General features: G+C 37.5%; 2 protein-coding genes across 2 annotated transcripts in view; one reads left to right on the top strand and one right to left on the bottom strand.

The window, feature by feature from the left end:
* The window catches only part of LOC136847113 (DNA excision repair protein ERCC-6-like), a 248,636-nt gene that overhangs the window by 197,098 nt on the left and 24,038 nt on the right, over positions 1-27,500 (bottom strand). The window lies entirely within an intron of this gene.
* The window catches only part of LOC136847115 (uncharacterized), a 140,950-nt gene that overhangs the window by 95,754 nt on the left and 17,696 nt on the right, over positions 1-27,500 (top strand). The window contains exon 2 of the mRNA XM_067118453.1: positions 21,617-21,811. Coding sequence (XP_066974554.1) covers positions 21,617-21,811 — 195 coding nt within the window. The remainder of the gene's footprint in view (positions 1-21,616; positions 21,812-27,500) is intronic.

The raw sequence follows: 27,500 nt of genomic DNA, 5'->3' as shown, positions 1-27,500 counted from the left end.
TGTTGCTGTCGAGAGCAACCAGATTCGCTGAACAGCAGCATCAATGTGCAGTAAATGTACCTCGCCTTCGAACTTTTCAGTTCCAGGGGACCTTTATTCCTCACGCCTTACGACTGTGGAACAGCCTCTTTACTGAGGATGTGTTGCAAACGGAACTTCAAAAGTTCAAGTGAATGTAATGCATTACTACCCTTATGCAATACATCTTGTATTTAATACTTTGTTTACATTTTTATTTATTTATTGTTAGTACATCTGTTTTCTAATAACTGATCTCCTCTTTCTGTATTTCCTACTACCTTCTGTTATTTCACTCGAATGAACACCATTTTCTTAGGATGCTTGAATTTCAAGTTAGTTACCCCTGTGGGCTTGTTTCATATGGATAGGGTTCATCTTCTGAATAATAATAATAATAATAATAATAATAATAATAATAATAATAATAATAATAATAATAATAATAATAATAACAACAACATTGTCTATATTCATTAATCTCATGGTAACGGTTATTATATTGTTATTATTATTCTCATATATCATAAATCATCAATACCATGATTATCAGATTTACATTACATCCGACTCATTTTATATTTTATGATATCCAGTCTTCAAAGGACAGAAAAGGAACATTAAACGCAAAATAGTAATTTACTCTCTCTCTCTCTCTCTCTCTCTCTCTCTCTCTCTCTCTCTCTCTCACTAAAGACTAAAGCCATAATTTAATGAAGAAAATTATAATACGGATGAATTTCAACATTTATTTTTACAAAAATCTTTTGCTGTAGATAAAAAAACAAAATCAGAAAATGTATAAACACATAAGACTCAATATGATTGGAAGAAGCTTTTATGACATAAGTTGAATGAAATCAAACAATGTGAATAACAAATGGTTATGAATCTGAATATTTAATAAGCTGAACATAATAATCTTGACAAAACTTTTACGACAGAATTCTAGTAATTCAGAAGTGTGTGGTATTCTCTGAAACAAGGAGCGACACATAGTCCTACATTGCAGTCTTTACACATGAAATATGTCTGCTGGCCTTTCTTGGGCCTACAGGATGTATGCGAGCACACACGACACCTTAGTCTAGGTCGCAGTTGTTTTTCTGTTGAGGGAACTGGATCAGGAAAGTGTCTTTCTGTTAGCCGCCTTGGCTGCGTTATTACGGTGCGGGTAATTATCTTGTTAGGTGCTGGAGGGTACCTTTCAATCAACTGCAGAACGACTGACTTAGAAAACTGTAAATATGACCCTTTCTTGCCAGTAACAAATCCATGCAAGTGATGACAGTTTACTAGTATCATATCAAGCAGACGGAAAAATAGTTTTATGTACCATCTCGTGGTTTTACGGATACACTTCACAGAACTAATAAGCATGTCGTTCTTGTCCACAATCCGCATTTTCTTATTATAGTCAACAACGCATGCAGGTTTTTGCACAAATTCCCTGGTCGACACCTTTTTCACAGTCTACCATTGTATTTTCATGTACTGAAGATATCATATACACTGTCCTGTTATCCTGCCATTTTAAACCTAATATTCCATTGCAGTTTTGAGACGAAATCTCAGATTTGTTCACATCAGGAAATTTAGGCATAAATTTCCTATTTTTCCGGACTGTTCCACATGCTCCTGTTTCGTTGTCGCCCAAATACTTGAGCAGTTTTGGGCTGCAATACCAATTATCGAAATACAGGATGTGATGTTTTCCGAGATGCGAGGCCATAAATGTTTTTACCACAGAACCAGATACCCCTAGATCCTCATCTACCAATATCTCTGTATCTTTTCCAGTATAGATTATAAAATCGACAATATAATCCGTTTTGGCATCACAAAGTTCAAATATTTTCACTCCAAATCGACTTCTTTTATCTGGAATGTACTGCTTGAAACTTAGCCTTCCCTTCCATAACATTAAACTTTCATCTATGCATAAATCCTGGAAAGGTTGAAATTTTTCCCGCAATTTTCTACGCACACTGTCGAGCACGGGTTTAATTTTTTTTAGTTTATTATCTGGGCTTGTTTCCTGTGAATTATCAACGAAATGTAGAACCCGTAGAATTTGAAGAAATCTGTCCCTTGCCATCAGCCTTCTCACTCCTTTTGTCTCGAATGTCTCAAGCGTAGTCCAGTAATCTACGATGCGATGTTTACTTATATGCGACATGATCATAATCACACAAAGGAACCATATCATTTCCTCCACAGTAACCTGAGCAAATTTTCGCAAATACTTTGGCACTGCATCTCCTAGCGTATCAACAAGGAATCTCTGATAACGGTTTGTCTCTTCAGCAATCAGCCCCATAAATTCGTTGTCGAAAAATCAAAAAATAGTCTACTTCCTTTGAATTTTCATTCACATTACATTTCGACGTAATGCCACTGCCACTGCTGTCAAATATGAAATCTCTGGGCTGGAAATTGCTGGCAGCCCACTCCCACTCATCACCTGGGTCACTTCGCTGTCTCCGCCTTCTTTTGACACCTTGGCTTTCATTTGTAGGTGGCAGATTTTCGTCATTTTCACTGTCGGTTGATATTTCATCACTGTCTCTTGTACCAGGACCATAATTATCCATTTCATTTCCTTCTAAATCCGATTCATTTTCATATCCAGAAAATGAGTCGAGAAGGTCTATAAAATAGTTATCCTCGTCGAGAGCTCTTCTCTCGATCTGCCGGCGGTCAACTCGAGGATGTCGTACCCTTGACCCGTCCTCCTGTGACATCTTGATGAAGACTAATGAATTTTAGGGAAACACGTGAATTTATATGAATTCACTGTATAGCAACTGACAGACTGTTACCATATCAAGAAAAAGAGGCCAGTATTTCAATCATCAGTCCTTCACATAAAAGGAAATTACCGGTGCTCGTATACGACACAACAGTGTTCCGGGCCAGTTTATTAAATGCGTCGTATACGTTACAACCGAAATCAAAGGGTTAACTGGAGTGGGGCGGAGTTGGTTTTCAAAAGTAGCTGTCCGTACAAAAGAAGGATACTGGAATCTGCTATCATCAATCAAACCAACAATATGAACCTGTCAGGAGGACATTGGAAATCGGATGACATCGACACCTTAATCCTCAAATCCCTCATGAAGAAGATGACCCAGGAAACGCGACCGCCAGATCCATCGCCAAACGGGAGCTAATGAGGCCAAAAACCACTTGGGAATTTGGCCATTCTCCTCCTTAAGAAACGCCACCTCCATAGCATCGGAGGCCTAGGGCCACACCTTTATGTTTTTGTATATATACCATTGTAACTTTCCACCTGTCCATATTCTACCAGTGAACAGGGGCACAGAAGCTAGTGCCCGAAATATATGGTTTCAACGTTTAAATAGTGTTTTATGGGCCTTCTTATATTCATATTACACTGTAGTATTACAGGAAAAGACATTCACATATATATATATATATATATATATATATATATATATATATATATATATATATATATATATATATATATATATATATCATCACCATTGTGGCGCAAAGTGTTTCAGCATGAAATGCCCATTAACCTCTCCAGCGGGTTTATACCTTACGACCGTTTAAGGCATAATTTTATTCCTGGACTCGAACGAGGAAAATGCAACCCGTTAATGCAATAAATTAGCTCCGCCAGGTGTCATTTGGGACCTGCGGTGTGAAGGCAGCAGCTGATCCCTTAATTTTTGGGTTTGCTCGAAAAATAGAAATTGATGTGGGGCGCTCGTTAATTGGATTTCCTCCATTAGCTGTTGGTCTCTCTGGTGCCACGCCGGTCTCTGCTGTTGCTTGTACTCTGGAGGCCTATTTGGTCTGGTCGGTACGTCCTGTATGAATGAAATATAGAATTTGGGCTAAAGAGCAAGCGCTGTGACCTATGAAGTTATGCAGCGCTGAAGCAACTTGTACTCTGGAGACCTATTTGGCCTAGTCGGTAAATGCTGAATGAATGAAATGCAAGACTTGGACCTTTGAGGTCATTCAGCGCTGAATGGGGAAATTAAGGGTAAAAAGGTTTAAGAGTAAAAAGGTTTGAAAGGTGTACCAGGAGGAAAACCTCGCAGTTGCGCTATGAAACAATTGTTAGGAGAGGGTGGAAAGTAAAATGAAAGACAGCGAATATGAACGGAGGTACAGAAAAGGGAATGAAAGGGGTTGTAGCTATGGACCGAAGGGATGCTGCAAAGAACCTTTAGTAATGCCTACATTACACTAACGGCACTAACCCCCCCCCCTCCTCCACTCCCCCGGAGTGTGGGGTCGATACATACTGCGGTGGAAAGCGTCAGATATATCTCTCTCTCTCTCTCTCTCTCTCTCTCTCTCTCTCTCTCTCTCTCTCTCTCTCTCTCTCTCTCTCTCTCTCTCTCCTGTTTTCCTTTTTTGTATTTTTGAAAAAATTCTTTTGAATAGAGGCCAATGGGATGGGCGACCCAGCGTCCGTACCTAGCCCCAGCTCGAAGAAAATAAGAGAAGGAAGAGGATGGATGGTTTAAGGCTCAGGAAAACGGAGGGTAAAAAAGCGTCCCAGGCCTTGACAATAAGAGGACAGATACCGTCATCGAGCTGAGTAGTCGAAGGACTGTAGGTTTACTGAGGTTAACTATGGGGAAGGGTGGCCTGGCAGGTGTTACAAGTCTCCTGAAAGGAAGTGGGACTCCCAAAACTACATATACCAGAAACCAAAATTGCACTTTAGGAAAGAGAACGAGAAACAGTGAAAGGATGGACTGATTGGTTTCCATAACCTGGCGTCTCATCGACCGAAATAATTCTGGTCGAAAAGGAAATATAAATGGTGAAAACTGAAAATTTCCTTCATTAAACATTTGCTCCGTCGGTGCACGCTTTATGATTACTTCATACCTCGCGTCTAAAAAACAGTATGTGAAACGTTACAACAACTGGTAAACAAAAAATTACCATGCATATATTTTTAAAAGAAGACCACCAGTGCGTCGCAAAGGGGAAAGCAAAAAGGATTTTGTCGGGGGAAATATCTGGCTAATTAGTTGCGAGTTTAGGCAGTAATAAAAAAAAAAAAATTTGATGGTTAATTTGATAGCAGAAATTGCGTTTTATGACCAAAAAGTAAAAAAAAATAACTATTTTTTTAAATATTAATTACATACGGTTGTTGCATGTAATTAGTTCTGAGATCAAATCCTAACTGTAAGCAATGTATCTCGCAAGCACGCCCCCCACCTCTCTAAAATATTCTAGATAATTAACAAATTTAATAAATAAAACTTCTGTCATTAAAACGTCAATTAACATTTTAATTATTTTTTACAGTTTTTTTCATGACTATATTTGCCAGGTTTCCATTAAGAATGTTTTAGCGGCTTCTTTTGCTATATCGTTCATGTGTTGATTTCCTTTATCTATTGCAGCTATGCAGTCTTCTAATCATGAAAGTTTAACTTTCATTAACGAATTAAAAAGAAAACTTTTTTTATATTTCTACCGCAGTTCAGTTTTTATCGTTGCTTATCAGTAGTATCTCCTCATTAATTTATAAAAATCACGTAAAAATACAAGGTTTTCCCATTACTATTTACCCTTACATTTTGAAACTCTAAAATTCACTTTTTCAGCTGTGAACTCGGGGGAAAAACGTTTTTTCCACATATCTGCAGTTCTTTACCATTACACTATATTTTCCTATCGCTTTTAAACACGTTTTTATTTGTCTCTCTCTCTCTCTCTCTCTCTCTCTCTCTCTCTCTCTCTCTCTCTCTCTCTCTCTCTCCTCGGATCTGCCCACTGCTTTTTCCTCAGTTACATTCGCAGGATCTTGAAGAAGTCCTGTGAAGACTAACTATTCCCACAGAACAAAGCTTTTTCTTTTTCCTTCATCTTAATAAAGACAACACCGAAAGATCTAATGGATTCATTTAAACGGAACATCCTGGTCTTTAAAGTGAACAGAAATTATAGTTCTCCATTCACTTACGAAGTAAGTTTACGTTACTGCACCTAGCTTTGACTTATCGCATAACTTCGAAAGAACAGGACTATAATCGCATATAGGCACTTAGTTTATTTGATATTGTTGCTTGGCATAAATTAAAACGGCCTTATGCCAGCACGGGCCCTTACCAAGGCTCGGGGGCCTTTCCCTTACTCAATGAAGGCCCGTGATGAATGGGAAGACCCCTGGTGTGAACCTCTGGACACGGGTCAACAAACAGAAAGCTTACTACCGGTGTTGTTACTCTGATCTTATTCTTAATGTGATCTCAATGAAAGAATAGGTTAAAAACTACAATAATTTGTGAATCATCAGTTAAATTGAGTCAATTCATTGAGGAATATTCAATTTCATATTGCTGAGCAAGAGGTTACCTTTCTCAGATTAAGTTGGCCTTTTACCAGCACGGGGCCTTGGTTTCCTGAGCCGCATGTAAGCATGTAAGCAATCTTGTTATAGAGCAAAACTTTTATTTTAACTCTTCCATTAGGGACTATTTTCCTCCTCTTTTGCTCAAGATATTGTTTATCACGGTGCATATTAAAAAAACATAAAAGAAAATAAAGAAAACACAAAATATAAAAAAAACACACATTTTGTCTTTACGGATAAACCAGGTTCCTTCAGTTATAACATTACATCAGCTATGACGAGAGTCTCTTGTCCATCAAAAGAATAAAAATGTTTAAATTACCCTTTTAGATATTATGTTCTAGTGTTCCTCCAGCAAACTGATTAATTCGGAAAAAATTGACTTCGCATTAAAAATTTTTAAAAAGCAGGTATTAAGCAAAAACGCTAGCATATCTTCGTCCATCGATTAACTATTTGAAAGAACAGTTAGCAGACGGCTCTTTGTAGATCTTTGCTGGGTGACAAAACCCGGAAGCCCACAGAAGGTCTGTCACTCCCTTTCACGCTTTACTACACAAGAGTCCGTGATGGCATAAGGCCAGCTTAATCTAAACCAATCACCTGCTCATAAAATTGAAGCTGCGCATTACCAATGTAGTTTTATGTCGTTGGAGCTGTTGCAGCACAACGACGGAGAAACCATTCGTGAGATCTTACGCTCCTGAGGCGTGGTGAAGGAGCAAAATAAGACCCTAAATCTTTTAGTTCGCGACAGATCTTATTCTCGGCCCGTGGTCCTACTTTTACAAATGAATGAACATTAAAGAAAGAGAGAAGGATTTAATTAAGGTCACCGAATCTTTTTCAGCTTTTTCTTTCTTTCCTTTTTTTTTTGGTGATGATGGCGAGCTTAATCAAGATGTTGACGTCAGAGAGGCAAATACGGAATTGGAACATCAGTGTTGCGGGGTGTCGCAAAAAAAAAAAAAAAAAAAAAAGGATAAGGGGAAATGTGCTTTAATTTCGTTAAAGAAATGATGCATCTTTTAATAAGTATCCTTTGAAAGCAGCAGTTACCCTTCCGAATTACTGCTTATCATTTTTTTCTAAGTGCAGACGGTTTGAATTTTGGGACGCGGAATAAAAATTAAGGTGGTGCTTTAATTAAAGACTTTTAGGCGGCGTTAATAAAAATGTCTCACTTTGTACAAGGTGACAGATTAAGGTTAACACACGGAAATTTTCGTTCTCCTTATTAGTCCGTCTGCCTTTTATTTTGTGCGTTTATCCACTAATAAGTGTGCATGTACGGAAAATTTGCATATCACGACTGAAAGTTTACAAAATACAAACACAAACCAAACTAACTGCAACCGTGTTTACGCCATAAACATGTTTTGGCACCAGATGCAACACATCCTTCGCCATTCCTAAACCATCACCCAAGGTGACAAAATTCAAATTCTTCATTTATAACTACCTATAGTTATTATTTTTTTATTTGGCTTCACCAAACAAATCTACACACACAAACACATACTCACACCAACGGAAGCAAACACGGGTGATTACTTTTCCTCATCCAACAATCGTTGTTGTAGGAGATTAATAATCGAATATGATTATAAAATAAGAAAATTTACATAAAATTTGTGAATGATTACTAAGGCAATAAGATCTCTCAATGAATCGCTAATAATAAGTAACGTACATCAGAGGAAATTTTAGTTAAGAAGCTAAATTTAACCTTTAAAAAGGACCACCGTGAAATACAAAAATAAAAGCCAGATAAGATAATAAAGACAAGATAAAGATAACGACATAACACAATTATTCCTTTCCGAGAAAAATCTGATCGAATATAAAGATAGAGCCGACGTATTCTAAAAAGTTTTCAACATAGAAAACAGCACTACTCTGAGGGTAGAAGTCAAGATAACCCCCCACCCCGACCAAACGAAGGGCCCTAATCCCCCCTCCTCCACCTCCAAGAAAGTAGAGAAACGTCAAAAAAATCAGCACTTTCCATAGCACAGTCGACTGACCTTCAAAGGAAGGCACAGATGGGAGAAACAAACGTCCCTTCATTCTTTATCGTTACCTTTTTTAAGGTGTTTCTTTTCTACGACTCTGAATCGGAGTCCAATCTTAGAAGATCTATAAAAATTAACAAATAGTACTTTGTAAAAAACTGACGAATAGTACATCGTCGTCGACTGTTCCCTACCCCCATCCCCCACCCTCTCCATCCCTCTTATTTACCTTTTTTCTTGGCGAGCGCGCCCACAAACACATATGTACATGTACAGTATATATATATATATATATATATATATATATATATATATATATATATATATATATATATATATATATATATATACTCGTATATGTGTGTGTGTGTGTGTTATTGTCCCTAGGTGTATTTTTCACATGAATATAACGAAACTGCTTCATTTTCCGAATGTAATTCTCTTAGACTTTGCAAGCATTTTATACAGGAAAACAAGAAAGTCAACAACATCAGTAATAATAATAATAATAATAATAATAATAATAATAATAATAATAATAATAACAGTAAGAACGTTTTAGATGAATTTAAGTCAGTTTCAATTGTTTACCCTTTTAACTGATAATAATAATAATCATCAGCATCATCATTTTTCTCCTCAAATGGAATGATATTATTCTCTTGTCTATATTCTCTAATTTCCATCCACGTGAAATATTTGACTAGTACCGTTCACTCATAACTTGAAGTTTAGAGAGAGAGAGAGAGAGAGAGAGAGAGAGAGAGAGAGAGAATATAGAATTTAGGCCAAAGGCCAAGCGCTGGGACCTGTGAGGTCATTCAACACTGAAAGAGAATTTGACAGTAAGAAGCGTTGAAAGGTGTAACCAGGGCGGGGGGAAAGGGGGGGAAACCTTGTAGTTGCACTATGAAACAATTGTTAGAGAGGATGGAAAGTCAGATGGAAGAAAGAGAATGTGAACGGAGGCACAATAAAAGGAATGAAAGAGGCTGCAGCTAGGGGCCGAAGGGACGTTGCATAGACCCTTAAGTAATGCCTACAGTGCACCACGTGAGATACACTGACGGCACTACTCGCACACACCCCCAACCCCCACCCCACGTGGTACACTTGTTTACAAGTAAACTAAAAAAACACACTTGACCTCCTTGTGTCTTAGACAGATCAATGAATGCCACCTAAAAGGTATTTTCTTTTTTCATGCAAAGTTAACAAATGCTCGTTCCCCACGAAAATAAAGTCATAAACTGCCATACTACTTCGTACAACCCAACACGTGTAGAATTGGGTATTCACTACTGTTGTACTCGAAGACAACTGTTGAGTAATCACACCAGAACAACATTAAGCACCACTTTTAGCTCTTCAATACAAACAGCTCCCATACACGGACCATTAAGACTTCATGCCAACTGACAGTAAAGCGTGCGTGTATGGGCACCCTTTGGCACCTGCAGAGGTAATAATAGAACCAGTGTTTAACAGGTTATTCTGTGCTTAAAGCTAACCGTGATTATGAACATTATCGGCAAACACGCCTAATGACTGGCATTGTCAATTGCCCGAATATGCCAGGTACTTGATTTGTTAGTCATATTTTCCTTAATGTTAAACCTCACTACATGCATACTAAAATTTATTGTTTCGTCAAGTCCTTATGAAATGTAACAGAAAAGTATCCCATAATCCTCTGATCAATTTGCCTAAATCATTGCGACACTGACCTACGCAGAGGGTCAAGAAAGAGAGCAAAGACCGTCAAAAACCGGATCAAAACATTTCTCTTTCCAGATGAAAATTTCAAATAAATTGCAATAACACTTCATTTGCTTACCAGATTCCAGCTGTATGTCACCTCAAGGCCTTAGGTCTCTCTTCCAAAAGTTAAGTATAACTTAGTTTAACCAGACCACTGAGCTGGTTAACAGCTCTCCCAGGACTGGCCCGAAGGATTAAATTTATTTTACGTGGCTAAGAACCAACGGGTTACCTAGCAACGGGACCTACAGCTTATTGTGGAATCCGAACCACATTATGACGAGAAATGAATTTCTATCACCAGAAATGAATTCCTTTAATTCTTCATTGGCCTGTCGGAGAGTCGAACGCTAGGCCAGAGGTGTCTCTTCCAGAATGGTGAATTGCATAGCATGTGTCAATTCCTATAAACTAGTTTTTGTACTGGAATGGAATATAGAATTTTGGCCAAACGACGAGCGCTGGAACCTATGAGGTCATTCACCATTGAAAGGAAAATTGAGAGTAGAAGTGTTTGAAAAGTGTAACAGGAGGAAAACCTAGCAGTTGCACTATGAAGAAATTGTTAGAGAGAGTGGAAAGTAAAACGAAAGAAAGCGAATATTAACAGAGGTACAAGTAAAAGGAATGAAAGGGGTTGCAGCTATGGGCCGAAGGGACGCTGCAAAGAGCCTTAAGTAATGCCTATAGTGCATCCCATGAGGTGCACTGACAGCACTAACACCATACGGAGACAGTTTTGGGAGAAACGGCGAAACAGGATAACGGGATGAGATGCTCTATGTGCCCTCAACGACGTTCACATTTGCTCTGAGATGAAAGAATATCAGAGGCTGACCTAAATCGGTCCTTAATCTTCTTCTTCTTCTTTTAACGTGCTTTTTTCCCATTTTGTATGGGGTAAGCACGATGCCTTCTTTTGAAGGACTTTTTGATTTGGCTTTGGGGTAGACCTGTGGTCTCGATCGGCTGCCCTGCCTGACATCGCTTAGACCCCGGTAGCGTATGTTTCATGTATCATACCCGACCCATTTTCATGAAATTGCAAAATGTACCTCAGCTGACTAAGGCCGATTTTCCAAAGACCTTTGAGAGAATAAGAATTTTCCAAAATGGTGAGACTTTCCAACTATCTAGTTATTATTATTATTATTATTATTATTATTATTATTATTATTATTATTATTATTATTATTATTATTATTATTATTATTATTATTATTATTATTATTATTCCCGAAAACCCTATGACATTTCTAGTTTATGATTTTTTAAGAATATCTTATGCAAATACAGGATTCTTAAGCTATCAAGGGCTATTATCCCCTTCAGAAGAAATGTATCGGAAGATTGCCCATGAGACTTTCTCTCTTTACAAAAGCTGTCCCTCCTCATCTCACCTGGCTTCCATTATCAAATACATTTAAAATATGACAGGAAGGCTTTCCCCTGGGTTGGGTTTAGGATTGCCAGGTAAATGGCGCTGGTCAACTACAGAAACAGAATCCATATTAGTTTTCCAATCCACACTCGAAAATCCCGTTTCCAACAAGACATAATCCACATTGATCCTATATAAGCTACTTGAGTAATTGTCCCCAACCACCGTGGGTGTAGAAGTAATACCCCCTTCCACAATAACGCGTCTTTTTATATTATTGCTTTATAAATCTTACAGTTATCAACCGTCGTTGTGCACTTCTCATCAGAGCACTGAATTGCTGAAGCATTGTGCCTGCCATGTGTTCATGTAGCTTTAATGTATAACTGATTCACGGGGATATGGAACGTGATGAATAGTTTTAATGTTCGGAAAGGCATTTGCCTAAATTCCTGCCTGTTTCTCCAACAGAAGAAAGGGAGCAAGTTTCACATTTCGTATCGTGTTCTCCTACGTTTAGTTTTTTACCTTGATCTGCTGCCTTATTCCTACAGACGTTACTCTTGATTGTGTTGCTGTAATAGAACAACAATTCATTTTTCATCCTACAGTGAAAATACAGTTTCAACCTGCCTCTCTTTCCCGTCTTCCTTACACGTTCATCTTTGTGCATGTTAGATGTCCCTCATTTTCTTTCGTGCATCTTTTAGAAACTATGGTGGATAAGCTAACATCGTGAAACAGTTTCTGAGACTCATTTCTAAATCCAAATATCTGAGGTCTCATATGCCGAATTCTCTTAAAAACAAACCCAATAATACTCCCTTCTAAACTCCATTATTACGAGAAGAAAAATAATGATTATGAGTGGCCCCCTTAAGGTAAACCTTAGTTTCGAAACCTTTCAGGTCCTTGCTGACATAAACATCCAGGAACGAGAGAGTTTGATCCATACTTCTTTCTGTTATTATTATTATTGTTATTATTATTATTATTATTAATGTTTCACATCGCAGTTTTTCCCCGCCCTCATCATTTTAGCTATCGGTCTCCCAATCCTCGTATTCTCTTAGGATCGTTGTGTCGCCCTCTTTGCAAATGTCCAGCTCAAAGAGTCGGGATCAGATACCTGCATCCTTTGAAGCCGAGATAAGCGATCACTCCTTTTAGTCTAAACACACCGCCGATAGTCGAGATAACACACCACTGGGCATTTTTGAAAGGTGGCAACGCGCGGTACTGTGTTTTGCGGATATTTCCTACTAGTTAGCCCATTTTTTTTTTTATAAGTTTCTCTGCGTGCAGCCAATCAAATCCAGGTATTTCTCGTCTAGTGTTACCTCCAAAGCCATTCAAGAATATTTTTTTATGGATTTATCTTGTTTACGTTGCCTTCAGTTTACATTTTAAATGCGCTAAGGAATCTTTCTAAACTCGCTTGAAATAGATTAAACAATCGATAAAGCATAGAACTTTAAGTTTCCTCAGACTTTTCAAATCATGCTAAAGATTCGTCTGCCAAATGTTTATGAAAACTCACCCACGAGTCGTAAATAGTTTTCAAAAGCTCGGTATTGATTGATCTACCGGGAATATCAAAGCCACAAGCTCGATGATTTGAGCATGCATTAAATAAAAATATTATCGAGATATCTATTATTTGTACCAGAGTTCAAATGAATTGGTGGTGCGGGAAGAGGGGTCACTAATTTAGGTCAGTGGAAAAACTAAAATTACATGATGTTTACAGAAGCTGCAATTTAGAAAAAGACATGAGAGAGAGAGAGAGAGAGAGAGAGAGAGAGAGAGAGAGAGAGAGAGAGAGAAATTCCAACTAAAAACATTTAACTATATAAAGCCTAAAAATATTAGAAAGAGAGAGAGAGAGAGAGAGAGAGAGAGAGAGAGAGAGAGATTTCAACTAATGCACATAATCTATACAAAAATTCGAAGGTGATGAGAGAGAGAGAGAGAGAGAGAGAGAGAGAGAGAGAGAGAGAGAGAGAGAGAGAGAGAGAGAGAGAGATTTCAACTAATGCACATAATCCATAAAAAAAGTCCGAAGATATTGAGAGAGAGAGAGAGAGAGAGAGAGAGAGAGAGAGAGAGAGAGCATAAAACCTTATAAATCAGCATTTAAAAATATCTACGAAATGTCACGAACTGCTTCAAATATGCAAAGGATATAGCTAAAACCTCTCCCAGGCTGGATCGGCCTCCCATGGAGAAGAGAGCTAAATTGACCATTCTAATTGGTTAGGTGTCAAAGTGGGGATCGTCTGACAGGTGCAGGTGGAATCACCCTCATTACTTCTCCCTCGGTAAACATTCTCTCTCTCTCTCTCTTATAACGGTTTAGAATTTATTTTACTCGTATGCTTTATTAAGTTATTTTTCCTCTCATTTCTTCTCATGACTTCTTAGGACTTTATATTACTTGTATGCTTTAATCAAGTTATCTTCCTTTCTCTCTCTCTCTCTAGTATCTTAACATCTTAGGACTCTCTATAATTTGTATGTTTTATCTAAATTTTTCTCTCTCTCTCTCTCTCTCTCTCTCTCTCTCTCATAACGTTTTAGAATTTATTTTACTTGTATGATTACTTTATTTTTCCTCTCTATCTCTCTCTTATCTTCTCTTGACTTCTTAAGACTTTATATTACTTGTATGTTTTATTAAAGTTATTCTCCTCTCTCTCTCTCTCTCTCTCTCTCTCTAGTCTCTTAACATCTTAGGACTATATCATTTGTATGTTTTAAGGTTTTTCCTCTCTCTCTTCTCATAACATCTTAGAACTTTATATTATTTGTATGTTTCATTTAAGTTATTTTTCTCTCTCTCTCTCTCTCTCTCTCTCTCTCTCTCTCTCTCTCTCTCTCTCTCTCTGAAAGGTTGTTAATCTTATGAAAACAATTCATTTTATGTAGGAGTTGTCCAACGGTAATTTGTGAAAAAGACTGATGTTACTTAATAATGGAGCATCGCTATTGTTGATTAACCAAGCAGTCATTTTTGCGTGTTATAATTTGTGAAAAATAGATTTTGTCACAAGTTTTCGTTTATAACAAAGAATAATCGTTTTCATTATGTTTTACTCTCTTATACGAAAAAATACATATTTGCAATATTAACTTGACAACGGCTCCATTTCGTGTGCATGTAATTATGAAAAGACTACTCACATATGCGTACTAAATTAAATTTCCGCATATATACGAAAAAGGATTTATACTTCTGCCCACTAATATGTATGGTTCCTTCGACTCCTTGACTCTGTTTTCCTAAGATCATTTTCCTGAAACTACTTCTAAAAGATGCTAAAATATTCCTTTACAACGCCATGTACCGCTGTCTTAAAATTTGAAACAAAATCATGTGGACCCCAAATCATTTCGGCCACTAATGTAAGATTAGAACAGATTAGGTCAAGTTAGATAAGGAGATCGCGTTGTCTGTTCCGTCGGCCTCTCCGTCTAAAAGGGAAATTTTAAGGAAAAGAACCAAGACATCGTGGGGTGCATCTTGGCCTCCAGTTATGAAACATATCATGTTCCTTATCCGCCCTCGTGTAGTAAGCAACATTTTCCTTTCCACAAGCATTGAAGTTCTCATTTAGGACAATTTGATGAGAGATCATTCTGGGTGCAACATGGTTGTAACACATCCACGCAGGTCTAAACGCCAAAAGTAAATAAACATTCACATATGCATACGAACATGAATCTAATGAACATACAAGTATCTATATGCTTGTCCGTACGTACAAAAACGCACTCACCAACACACCAACATTAAAAGGCATCCATACATTGGCCATACATGAACACACATATCCAATGATGTAACGACACACAAAACCATACAAGCATGCATGCACACACCCTCTTCTACCAATGCACAAACTCACTAAAGTATCCACACACCCGCAAATACATAAAAAAAGGCTCTCATCATTTTATATGAACACAAAGGCATCTATAGATCTGCATGTACATGCAAACACTGCTCCACCAATAAAAAAAAAAGAAGTTGCAAACACGCAAAAGCATCAAGAAACAAATGCAAGAAAAAGACACGCCTTCACTATCACAAAAACGCACAAGTTTCAAAATCCCTGCACTTACTACAAACACATTTCCACTAACACCCAGACATACATACACCCCAAGTTATAAATATACACAAATACACGTACGTGTGAGCAAATACGCCTCCACCAATACGAAAACTACTTAAAACTCAAAATCTTCCACACGCCAGCACGTCCGTGCCTACACGCCTCCGCCAACACACACGCACGCACACGCCCGCCCACCCACCCACGCGCACACACACACACACACACTCACACACACACAATCAGCTGAGAATGGCATTCGACTTCCAATGGCTTGTGACAAACCAATCGTAAAATCCTCAGGATTTCTCGAGGCGCTTTTCATTTACTCAGCATATGATGAAGCAGGTTTATAATACACGCGGATTATATCTTTCCGAATGAGGATTTCGCACGAGCGCGCGCACGCGCACACTCACCCACCCGCACAAACACACACACTCACACGTATACATGCAAGTCGCGAAACAAAGCGAAGCTTTTCGCTTATTATAGAACTCCTTTCTGGTTTTAATACTCGCACTTCTAGATGATATTCGTTCGAGGCTGATAATTATATCGACTTAAGATCATGATTCATTACCTATGACAATGGTTATTGTGTCGTAAATGACTTGTCTATTAAGAGTTAATAAAGAATATCTAAGTGATATGAGGAACGCTACACGAGGTGGAAAATATATTTCTGCTTTTTAGTATTCTGTATTGTGCCGGCTTTTTCTGTCCGTCCGCACTTTTTCTGTCCGCCCTCAGATCCTAAAAAATCTACAGAGGCTACAGGGCTGCAAACTGGTATGTTGGTCATCCACCCTCCAATCATCAAACATACCAAATTGCAGCCCTGTAGCCTCAGTAGTTTTTATTTTATTTAAGGTTAAAGTTAGACCTAACCGTGCATCTGGCAACGCTATACGACAGGCCACCACTGGGACGTGGCTGAAAGCTTCATGGGCCGCGGCTCATACAGAAAACTCAATTGTGCCAAAGAAACTTAGGCGCATTTTTTACTTGTTTATTCTTAACCTCAATTGTGTTTTGAATATCATCATAAATTCGTCAGTTTTGATATGCATTTTTTCATAATTCCTTCTGGAAGAGAAAATTTTTCCTAACAAAGACCCACGAAATATCTGCTATTAGATTTAACCGCAAAATTTATTCTTACTCGCATCACGATCACGTAACAATTGCCTTTCTTTTGATTTTAACTTTTGGCTGGAGAATTAAATAGATGATTATGAACAGCTTCTCACAAGCAGAAGGCGGGGAAATCAACAGAACTATTTTTTATGAAAAAATTAATACCTGATTCATTCTTTTAAGGCTGGAGACTCAGTGGAAAGGGAGGCCCAATGACCTTGTCTAGGCACGCATAAGGGAATAAGATAAAGAAGGGAGAAGGACAAGTAATGATGATTAACCATATTTGCTACTTATGGGTGAACCATGTTTGCTACTTATGGGTGGCCATATTTGCCACTTATGAGTGACGATATTCGCTACTTATGAGTGACGATATTCACTGCTTATGAGAGACCATATCTGCTACCTATGTGTGACAATATCTGCTTATGAGTGAGCATATTTGCTACTTATGGGTGACCATATTTGCTACTTATGAGTGACGATATTCGCTACTTATGAGTGACGGTATTCACTGCTTATGAGACCATATCTGCTACTTATGTGACCATATCTGCTTATGAGTGAGCATATTTGCTACTCATGAATGACCATATCTGGTACTTAAGTGTGACCATATCTGCTTATGAGTGAGCATATTTGCTACTTATGGGTGACCATATTTGCTACTTATGAGTGACCATATTTGCTACTTCTGAGAGACCATATCTGCTACTTATGAGTGACCATATCTGCTACTTCTGAGAGACCATATCTGCTACTTATGAGTGACATGTTTGCTAGTTCTGAGAGACCATATCTGCTACTAAATGGTGACCATACTGGCTACTCGTGAGTCACATCGGGGCAGCGAGCGACTTTCATGGACTTTTACAATATGGTTTCCTTTTTTTATTTTCTGCACATGCGGCCATTTTATTTCCTGGAATTTTGCTAAAAAATCACCTTAATAATCATTATGAAAGGTATAGTCAGCAAGGCGGGCACCGTGACTGAGTGATTCAGTGATCGAATCGCGTCTAATAGGTGAGTGGATCGCTCCTAGCCTGCCGCTAACCAGTTCACCCAGCTGGAAATGGGTGTCAGCGTATGGTGGGGTCATGTAAAAGAGGGGGAAGGGTTAGCAACCTCACCCCTGGAGACTTGCTGAGATTATACATATCCTTGTAACACCATCCCTTCCGAAAGATAAAGAAAAAAAATTGTTGAAAAATGTAGAATTATATATACTAATCATCCAATGTGATTTTATTTACGCCACACTGACAATATCTTAGAGATATTCAAAATACTGTAGTAGCCAAGTGTTAGACCATTTTGGGGAGATCGTAAGGAGGTAGATTTTTTCAAAAGTTTACAGCAGAGAGAAGGAAATGCGTGCAAATGGAGAGAGTGATATGTGACAGTATGGACTAAATGCGTTCATTTTCCTGTAACCTGATCAGTTCTTTTGTCTTGTTATACTGATTAATTCTACTGATGATATATTGATATATATATATATATATATATATATATATATATATATATATATATATATATATATATGTATGTATGTATGTACGCATGTATATATTATATATTATATATATAAAGATACATACAAACTAATAAATATATAATGAACCAAATATAAATAAATAGGTAAATAAAACGGGCCTCTGAAAATCCCGGTGGTATAATAATCTCCCGCATAACTCCTTGCTTTGGAGCCAGTTAGTTTCAAATAGCAGAGTCTCCTGTATCGAATATTGGGAAGAATCATTAGAGTTAGGATAAGGCCACCTGAGCCTTCTTGCACATTTTTCGGAATACATTTTCTAAAGCAAAGAGACGAAATAGAAGTTTTCCTTAAGTCCTCACACTTAATAGAAGTTTATTATTATTATTATTATTATTATTATTATTATTATTATTATTATTATTGATGAAGAAGTCCACAGAGGTGTAAATGTAAATATATGTTAGAAATGCATATACAAACGAGAGCTTTTGGGAACCTGTGCGATTCTCCTTCTCAACCGAGACTGAGAGGGAGAACCGAGTCTCTTTAGTCCTCACACTTATTATTATTATTATTATTATTATTATTATTATTATTGGTGAAGAAATCCACGGTAGTGTATATGTAAATATATGTTTGAAATGTACATACAAACGAGAGCTTTCGAGAACCTGCTCGATTTTCCTTCTCACTGAGAAGGAGAATCGAGCAGATTCTCGAAAGCTCTCGTTTGTATATATAGTTCTAATATACATTCACATTTACACCACCGTGGAAAAATTCAAAATTTTAGTGACTCATGCTATTATGAGAATTTTATGAATTATTATTTATTATTATTATTATTATTATTATTATTATTATTATTATTATTATTATTATTATTATTATTATTAAATTAAAAATACTCATAGTAGCATGTCTTGAAATGGAGAGCAAATCCACAGTTAAGTATTTGTGCAAATATATTAAAAGATAAATCTGATAAGAGAGCTTTCGGGAATATGTTTAGATTTATTTTTAAATATATTTGTACCCATACATAACTGCCGAGTTTTTTCCCCATTATTATTATTATTATTATTATTATTATTATTATTATTATTATTATTATTATTATTATTATTATTATTATTATTATTAAGGTTTAAGCAATGCGTTCAGTTTCTCCTCCGGTCTGCATACGCACACCATTGCTTTTAGCTCAGTAACTTAGGTGAGATCAAAGCTTATTGAGTTTACAAGTAACCTTATTATACTCCTGACACCGTCCAAGCACGATAGTCTGAGATATGAAATACCCGTGGCTTTCAAATTCTGTTCAGGACTTACTAATTCGAGGGTATGTAAGAGAACAATATAGAATATAGGATTTAGGCCAAAGGCTAAGAGCTGAGACCAATGAGGTCATTCAACGCTGAAAAGAAAACTGAGAGTCAAGGAGGTTTTCAAGGTGTAACAGGAGAAAAACCTCGACGTTACACTTTGAATATGAACGGAGGTACAGTAAAAGGAATGAACGTGGTTGCAGCTAGGGGCCGAAAGGACGCTGCAAAGAACCTTAAGTAATGCCTACAGTGCACCGTATGAGGTGCACTGATGGCACTACCCCCATACGGGAGAGGGTATGCAACCACATAGATTTGTTCTTAAATCATATCACCACTGGCCCAGTGTGACTCAAAAACATCAGAACTTCGTGTTTATAACGCAAGGTCACGCTAAGAACCTGAGTCTCCTAAACTCATCAGATTCACATGTAGTATTTCCATTACTGATCTGCACACCTACTTCTTCAACAGCTACGGCTTCGTTGAGCACCACTGCTCATGGTCTGCATATCACCTATGCCTCCTAACACGCCTCTCCTCCTATATCTTCATAAACACCACAGGTCTCTTTGCCCTTTTTCTTTCTCAAATGCTCATTTTGCTGGTATCCGTCAACTGGCATTTGCCTCATGTCCCCCATTCTTGTACGGTCCGTCATTTAACAAGTTGGAGTCGCCTAAATACCCTACGGGCAGCTCGTGAAGCAAAAGCCTGTGCCGGCATACTACTAGCTTAATCTAAAACAGCAAACAACCTAAATACTATTGGACTGAGGGCCTTTATGATATTCAGCACCAAAGCCTAAAATCTATTTATATAAAAATAAACTTTGGAAGTTTTCAACGTTCACTGGTATTGTCTTGAAATGGACCGCTCACAATTATATTCCCAAACATTTTTTTAGCATTTTCCGCCAGACTTTGCCCCAGCAAGCGATTTTTTTTCTGCAAAACTAAAATTGCTCAAGTTATTTTAGATGGTTTTACACGAGCACCGTCAATGATGCCTCCACTTTTACCATCAAACTTACAACTGGAAACAAAGCGTCGGTAAGAAAGTGCAGCCACGAGAGGGCCGTCTCAAGTTGACTATTGCTATTTTGACAAATTATCTTAATCACAGAAACACTTTAATGGTGAAAAGTACCCCCAAACTCCCTCTGAAATAGGAGATACCTAAAGGGAAGTGCGTCAAAAGCCATATTAAGATTTGTTTTCCTTGAATCACTGATAAATGTACACTGCAGTAAAGTGTAGACTGGCAAATCGGCTGTAATTATGACATGTATCACCATAATTACAAAAATTACGCAAAAAAAGAGTTTCAAAGAGCGATATTAAACTGATATTTGCAATTTCTTCAACACAGCTATTGGCATTTTGAGTTATAGCTAACATTAATGAATTATTTGTAATATTAACCCGCTTTTTCTTTATCTCTCACACACGCACGTCAGAACATATATATATATATATATATATATATATATATATATATATATATATATATATATATATATTTATATGTATATATATACATATACATATATATATATATATATATATATATATATATATACAATTATATATGTATGTATGTATAAATGTACATATATATATATATATATATATATATATATATATATATATACATACATATATTACAAGTCACAATAACTGGATCCAGATAGACATATGGAGTGTATCGCATCATCTCCGAATAAACAAAATTAACCATATTGAAAATAAACAACTATAACCTCTTTCTGATTGCTAGAATATATCAAAGTAATAGCGTAGGTCAGTTGAAAGCAATTCAATTTTATATAAAAAAAAAACTTAGCCATGTTGTCCTTGACTGACAATCTATTCAAATTTAAAAGAGCATCCTTTACACCAGTTATCTCCAATGACGTCACCAGAACCCGACTGAGAAATCAAACTAACAGATAATCGTTTACTTTTTCTTCTCGTCTTTCCAGAGCGGACATCGAGGTTCTCCCTTGAGTCCTCCTTCAGACACCCTGCGAAACCTCCAGCTCCTGGACACTCCCCCTGCGCCCCAGAGATCTTTGATCCACCTTCGACGGCCACCCAAGGGCATCCCCCCGACAGCGGGGGATCAGACTTCGCCACTGGTGGAAGAAAGGGAGCTTTTTGACCCTGTAGCTATAGAGGTGAGAGAGAGAGAGAGAGAGAGAGAGAGAGAGAGAGATAAGTTTAGCTCCCCGAAAGAGGGGATTGCCTCGTTGAGAGAGAGAGAGAGAGAGAGAGAGAGAGAGAGAGAGAGAGAGAGAGAGAGAGAGAGAGAGAGAGGTTTGGTTCTCTGAAAGGGAGAATTACCTTGAGAGAGAGAGAGAGAGAGAGAGAGAGAGAGAGAGAGAGAGAGAGAGAGAGAGAGAGAGAGAGAGAGAGAGAGAGAGAGGTTTGATTCTCTGAAAAGGGGAATTACCTTGGAGAGAGAGAGAGAGAGAGAGAGAGAGAGAGAGAGAGATTTACCTCCTCGAGAGAAGAGATTACCTCGTTGAGAGAGAGAGAGAGATTTACCTCCTCGAGAGAAGAGATTACCTGTTGTTGAGAGAGAGAGAGAGACAGAGAGAGAGAGAGACAGAGAGAGAGAGAGAGATTTACCTCCTCGAGAGAAGAGATTACCTCGTTGAGAGAGAGAGAGAGAGAGAGAGAGAGAGAGAGAGAGAGAGAGAGAGAGAGAGAGATTTACCTCCTCGAGAGAAGAGATTACGTTGTTGAGAGAGAGAGAGAGAGAGAGAGAGAGATTTACCTCCTCGAGAGAAGAGATTACCTCGTTGAGAGAGAGAGAGAGAGAGAGAGAGAGAGAGAGAGAGATATAGAGAGAGAGAGAGATAGAGAGAGAGAGAGATTTACCTCCTCGAGAGAAGAGATTACCTCGTTGAGAGAGAGAGAGAGAGAGAGAGAGAGAGAGAGAGAGAGAGAGAGAGAGAGAGAGAGAGAGAGATTTACCTCCTCGAGAGAAGAGAATACCTCGTTGAGAGAGAGAGAGAGAGAGATTTACCTCCTCGAGAGAAGAGATTACCTCGTTGAGAGAGAGAGAGAGAGAGAGAGAGAGAGAGAGAGAGAGAGAATTTACCTCCTCGAGAGAAGAGATTACCTCTCGTTGAGAGAGAGAGAGAGAGAGAGAGAGAGAGAGAGAGAGAGAGAGAGAGAGAGAGAGAGAGAGAGGCAAAAAGACTGACAGACATAAAAAGAGATATAAACGAGACAGGCAGATGAAGTGACATAAAGATACAGACAAACATACAAACAGAAAGACGAAGACAGAGAGAGGCGTACATACATACAGATGGACGAAGTGAGAGAAGAGAAACTAACGGACAAACAAAAAGAAACAGAGATACGGACAGACAGGCAGACAGAAAAGAGACAGAGATATAGATTCTGATTTTCTACAAGTAAATACAATTTCCCAAAGGCGTACAGGAATGTACATCGAAAGGTATCTCAAATGCCGATTTAATTTTAGCATCTTTTTGCAGTGCACGATAAGTTATTGAAATAAATGTCTATAACCGCTTTATTCTCTACCTTAACCAGATACCCTTGCCAAAAAATTTAGGTGGCCACTTAAACAAAACCCAAGAATTACTTACTGAAACGTATTCCCTTATACACAAACAAATGCCTCCTATCCTTAACTTTTACCATTCGAATTATGGGAGAACGTCAAGCAAATGCCACGGAGCAATAATGATCCCTTACCTGTATTTACCTGACAGAGGTAGGCCAATCCTCGAGGGGAATTAGTCAATTAGTGCACCCCAAAAGTAACGTTTGAAAGTAAATGCAGCTTATTCTGACGCTACTGATTGTGCCTGTTCTTTTAACTCTTCCTATTTTGCTTATTCACAAAAGGAGCTGGTTGGCAGTCCCTCGTGTGACAGTTTTATCACGAAAGACAGAGTGATCCAGATGAGCGTTTTGACTCAGTTTTCCGCTATTTAAATTTCAACAGTGTTTTAATTATACATATTTATTCAGATTTGCATTTTTTTATTATATTCGTTATATTAATCTCATCTTAACTGTGGTTTTCGCTTTTCATGTATGATCTAATCTATTTTATGGAAAGTTACTAAATGACGTTAGTGGCATTTTTGCCTTACTCATGATTATATAATAATAATAATAATAATATTAATAATAATAATAATAATACTAATAATAATAATAATAATAATAATAATAATAATAATAATAATATAATTATTATTATTATTATTGTTATAAAATAATAATAATAATAATAATAATAATAATAATAATAATAATAATAATAATAATAATAATAATAATAATAATAAATCCTGTTTTGAATAAAGCGATAAAACTTCAGTTCCACGTTGTCTGAAAAAATATTTGTCACTCCAGTTATAGGCAATAATTCTGTTTGCATGTATCTTTCTTTCAAGCTTCTGGTTTTAATACGACTTTGAAACATTCCGTTACATTTGTGAAATGTGCATAACGTGAAAACTACGATAAACTGCGGTTATAGTGTTTCAAAATTATTTACTGAATGGAAAAACGAAATTCTTTGTCACTTCGGTAAACTGGGCTTTAAATACAGGTAAAATCAAGGTCATTCATTTAAAAAGAGAGAACGTAAGCTTACCAAAAAATATTATAAAAATTAAGGACGGAATTACAGTAGAAGAACCAATTGTGGAAGGCGAAGTTTTCAAGGTAAACACCCGTCGACAGTAAAACTAGAATGTAGAGAGAGAGAGAGAGAGAGAGAGAGAGAGAGAGAGAGAGAGAGAGAGAGAGAGAGAGAGATAGTCGTCTTATGAGGTGCATTTACAAACACCTACAAGGCTATTACGGTAACTTTGCCTTTGCACTTAGTGTTAAACAGCATAAAAAATATCATTTTTTTAGGAACTGACGATACACAAGAACCAGATTTGGCAAAAAACTGAGCACATTTCCAGCTCTTCTGGAACCAACCTTCCTCACCGAGTTTTTTTTTTTTTTTTAACTCATAAAGGAAGAAAAGACCATAAACAGAGAACAAGTCAGATTTTGCTCAATATTAACTACCGCAGACCGAATAAGACATTCATTATAGCACTGGTCTTATGATCAGCATCGTTACCCTAAACAGCCCATGAGAGTGACTGCTCTGGAACTCTGACTACTTGACAGAGATCCGTGTTGCCTGGCAAACAGAGCCATAGGCCTGGTATATTAGATCACAAGTTTATCGGTCCAGTTTACCTCGGGACAAGAAAAGCTACTGAAGAGCGTGGAAATGCTATTCCTGTGTGGACAGGAAAGGGCAGGAGAATGGGGGTAACAACCTTATTCCCCGCAGAAGCCCAGCTTCTTAATATTGGAAATTTAACACCTGGCATACGACCGACAAAGGAGAAAAAGAGGATGACGGTTAAAGATATTAATCATTAAGGACAAGAAAACTTACAGACCCTCACTTTTACCTGAATCCCTGTAGAATCTTTATTGTTTACCGAATGTCATAAAGGATAAATAATCTCGGGAACTACAGATGCTAATTAATCTACAACATATTTAATTAAGCCTTCGTTAAACTACCGAAAGGAGAGACATTAACGAATCATTATCAGGGACTACACACACCACATACCCTTTGCAACCAAGGTGGACTGCTATTATAATTTGAAGACTTAAAGTTGTGAGGATTTTTCCTCCCAAAAATGGGTATTGGCCGGAAAATATCCTGTCCAAGTATGATATATGCTTAATGGTCGTGTGCCATGAAAGCACAAAATCAGCATTTGCTTAAGCACAAATACTTCGGGAACATGAAAATACCTGGGCCAATTGGCAATCACCAGTAATGTCCCCCCTTAATTATTTTAAGTACGTCGCTCTTTATATCATTTGGTATAATTGCCATGCATATGGACGAATTGTTAGACGACTAAATTGTGAAAGAGGAATATATAATATTAATGATAATAATTACAGACTTTGCTTCAGCCCTGGAACTTATACAAATGCAATGTGCGGATGCTACAGAGTAAAAAGTTTCATGTAAAAACGTACTTTGGACACTTTGCCCCAGATGAAAATAACTATCAGCACAACTTTCGAACGCAAATCTGACAAAAAATTATATAATACTTATACTTACGGCCAGTTCCAATACCACTAATGGCGGCCTACAATCTTTAAATATATATTTTCTCTTTTTCTTTTTAATAACCGGGGCCGCTACATGGCCGCCGTAATCTCATTTCCGTGAATATTGAAAACATGGTTGTATCCGCGGAGCGTCATTCCTGTATTATATACATTACATCCGGGCACCAAATTTTCAGTAAGAGAGAGAGAGAGAGAGAGAGAGAGAGAGAGAGAGAGAGAGAGTAATCTTATCACTTTTGATTGCAAAACTATTAAAGCAGATTAAACATATATATATATATGTATATATGTATGTCTATATCATATATATATAATATATGAGTTACTTCATTAAACCAAACGTCTCTTTATGGTGATGGTATAGATCCTCGCTTGATTGTTTATCTCTCTGGCTATTAATCAGTTATTTGTTTGATTATAGAATTGAATTGAATACAGAATTTAGGCCAAAGGACAAGCACTGGGACCTATGAGGTCATTCAGGGCTGAAACGGAAATTGACAGTAAAAGGTTTGAAAGGTGGAGCTGGAGGAAAACCTCCCAGTTGCACTATGAATCAATTGTTAGGAGAAGGTGGAAAGTAAGGTGGAAGAAAGAGAATATGAAAGGAGGTACAGTAAAAGGAATGAAAGGGGTTGCAGCAAGTGCCGAAGGCATGCTGCAAAGAACCTTAAGTAATGCCTACAGTGCACCACATGAGGTGCACTAACGGCACTACCCCCCTGCGGGGATTACTTTTTTGCACCAATATTAATCCAGGATGATGCTAAATTAACAGAGATCGGATAAATAACAAGAAAAAAATTGTACATATAAGCTAGAACCCATGAATGCATTAGTGCGACAGACATGAATAATAAACATTCAATACGAAAAAGATTCCACGTGTACATAGCCCGCCGTGGAGCATTTGAACCAAATCCCTATTGTTTAATAAAAAACGAAACGTTTCCGTGACAACAAATTGTCAGCCCTGAGCCGATTTCTCCCGGAAACTGCTGGCCTCGAGAAGGTAGCCAATTTTTTAAGTTATTACAAACGCACAAACGAACAGACACGGGTGAAAATACAACTTCCTCCCAGCTTGATGGACTGAGATGATCAATGCAAAAGTAGAGGTAATAATGTGGTACCGAAATTTGTTTAGCGACATTTATAAAAAGATTTGCGTATGCTAAACAAGCCGAGATTAAGAGGAGTGTTTACATGCCTGATAAAAATATATATACAAGTCTGCTGAGAGAGAGAGAGAGAGAGAGAGAGAGAGAGAGAGAGAGAGAGAGAGAGAGAGAGAGAGAGAGAGATGTTGTTAATGACTTCATGATAAATTCGATACAATGCAACGGTTATATTCATTGCAGCACAGGTTTATAGAAAATTATTCTTAGTATAAATCCACAAACCTGAGGGTTAGTCTTGAGCGTGGTGGGTTGAAACACCATCCTATCTCAATTACTTTCAGAATTTTATTATTTTTTAAATTTTTTTCGTTTTTTTTATTATCTCTTTCTATCTCTCCTCTAGGAAAGAGGATGAGGCGCCCAGACATTAAAACCAAAGGGCAAATAGTAGGCTATTTCATTCAAAATCAGCGTGCTAAGCAAGGAAAATACCACAGCTATTTCATCCAAAATCAGCCCTCAAAGTTCGGAAAATACTAAAGCTATTTCATCCATATTCATCCCTCTAAACTGGGAAAATACT

This window comes from Macrobrachium rosenbergii, chromosome 16 (genome assembly GCF_040412425.1).
Source record: "Macrobrachium rosenbergii isolate ZJJX-2024 chromosome 16, ASM4041242v1, whole genome shotgun sequence".
Lineage (NCBI taxonomy): Eukaryota > Metazoa > Arthropoda > Malacostraca > Decapoda > Palaemonidae > Macrobrachium > Macrobrachium rosenbergii.
This window is presented reverse-complemented; position numbering and strand designations above follow the sequence as displayed.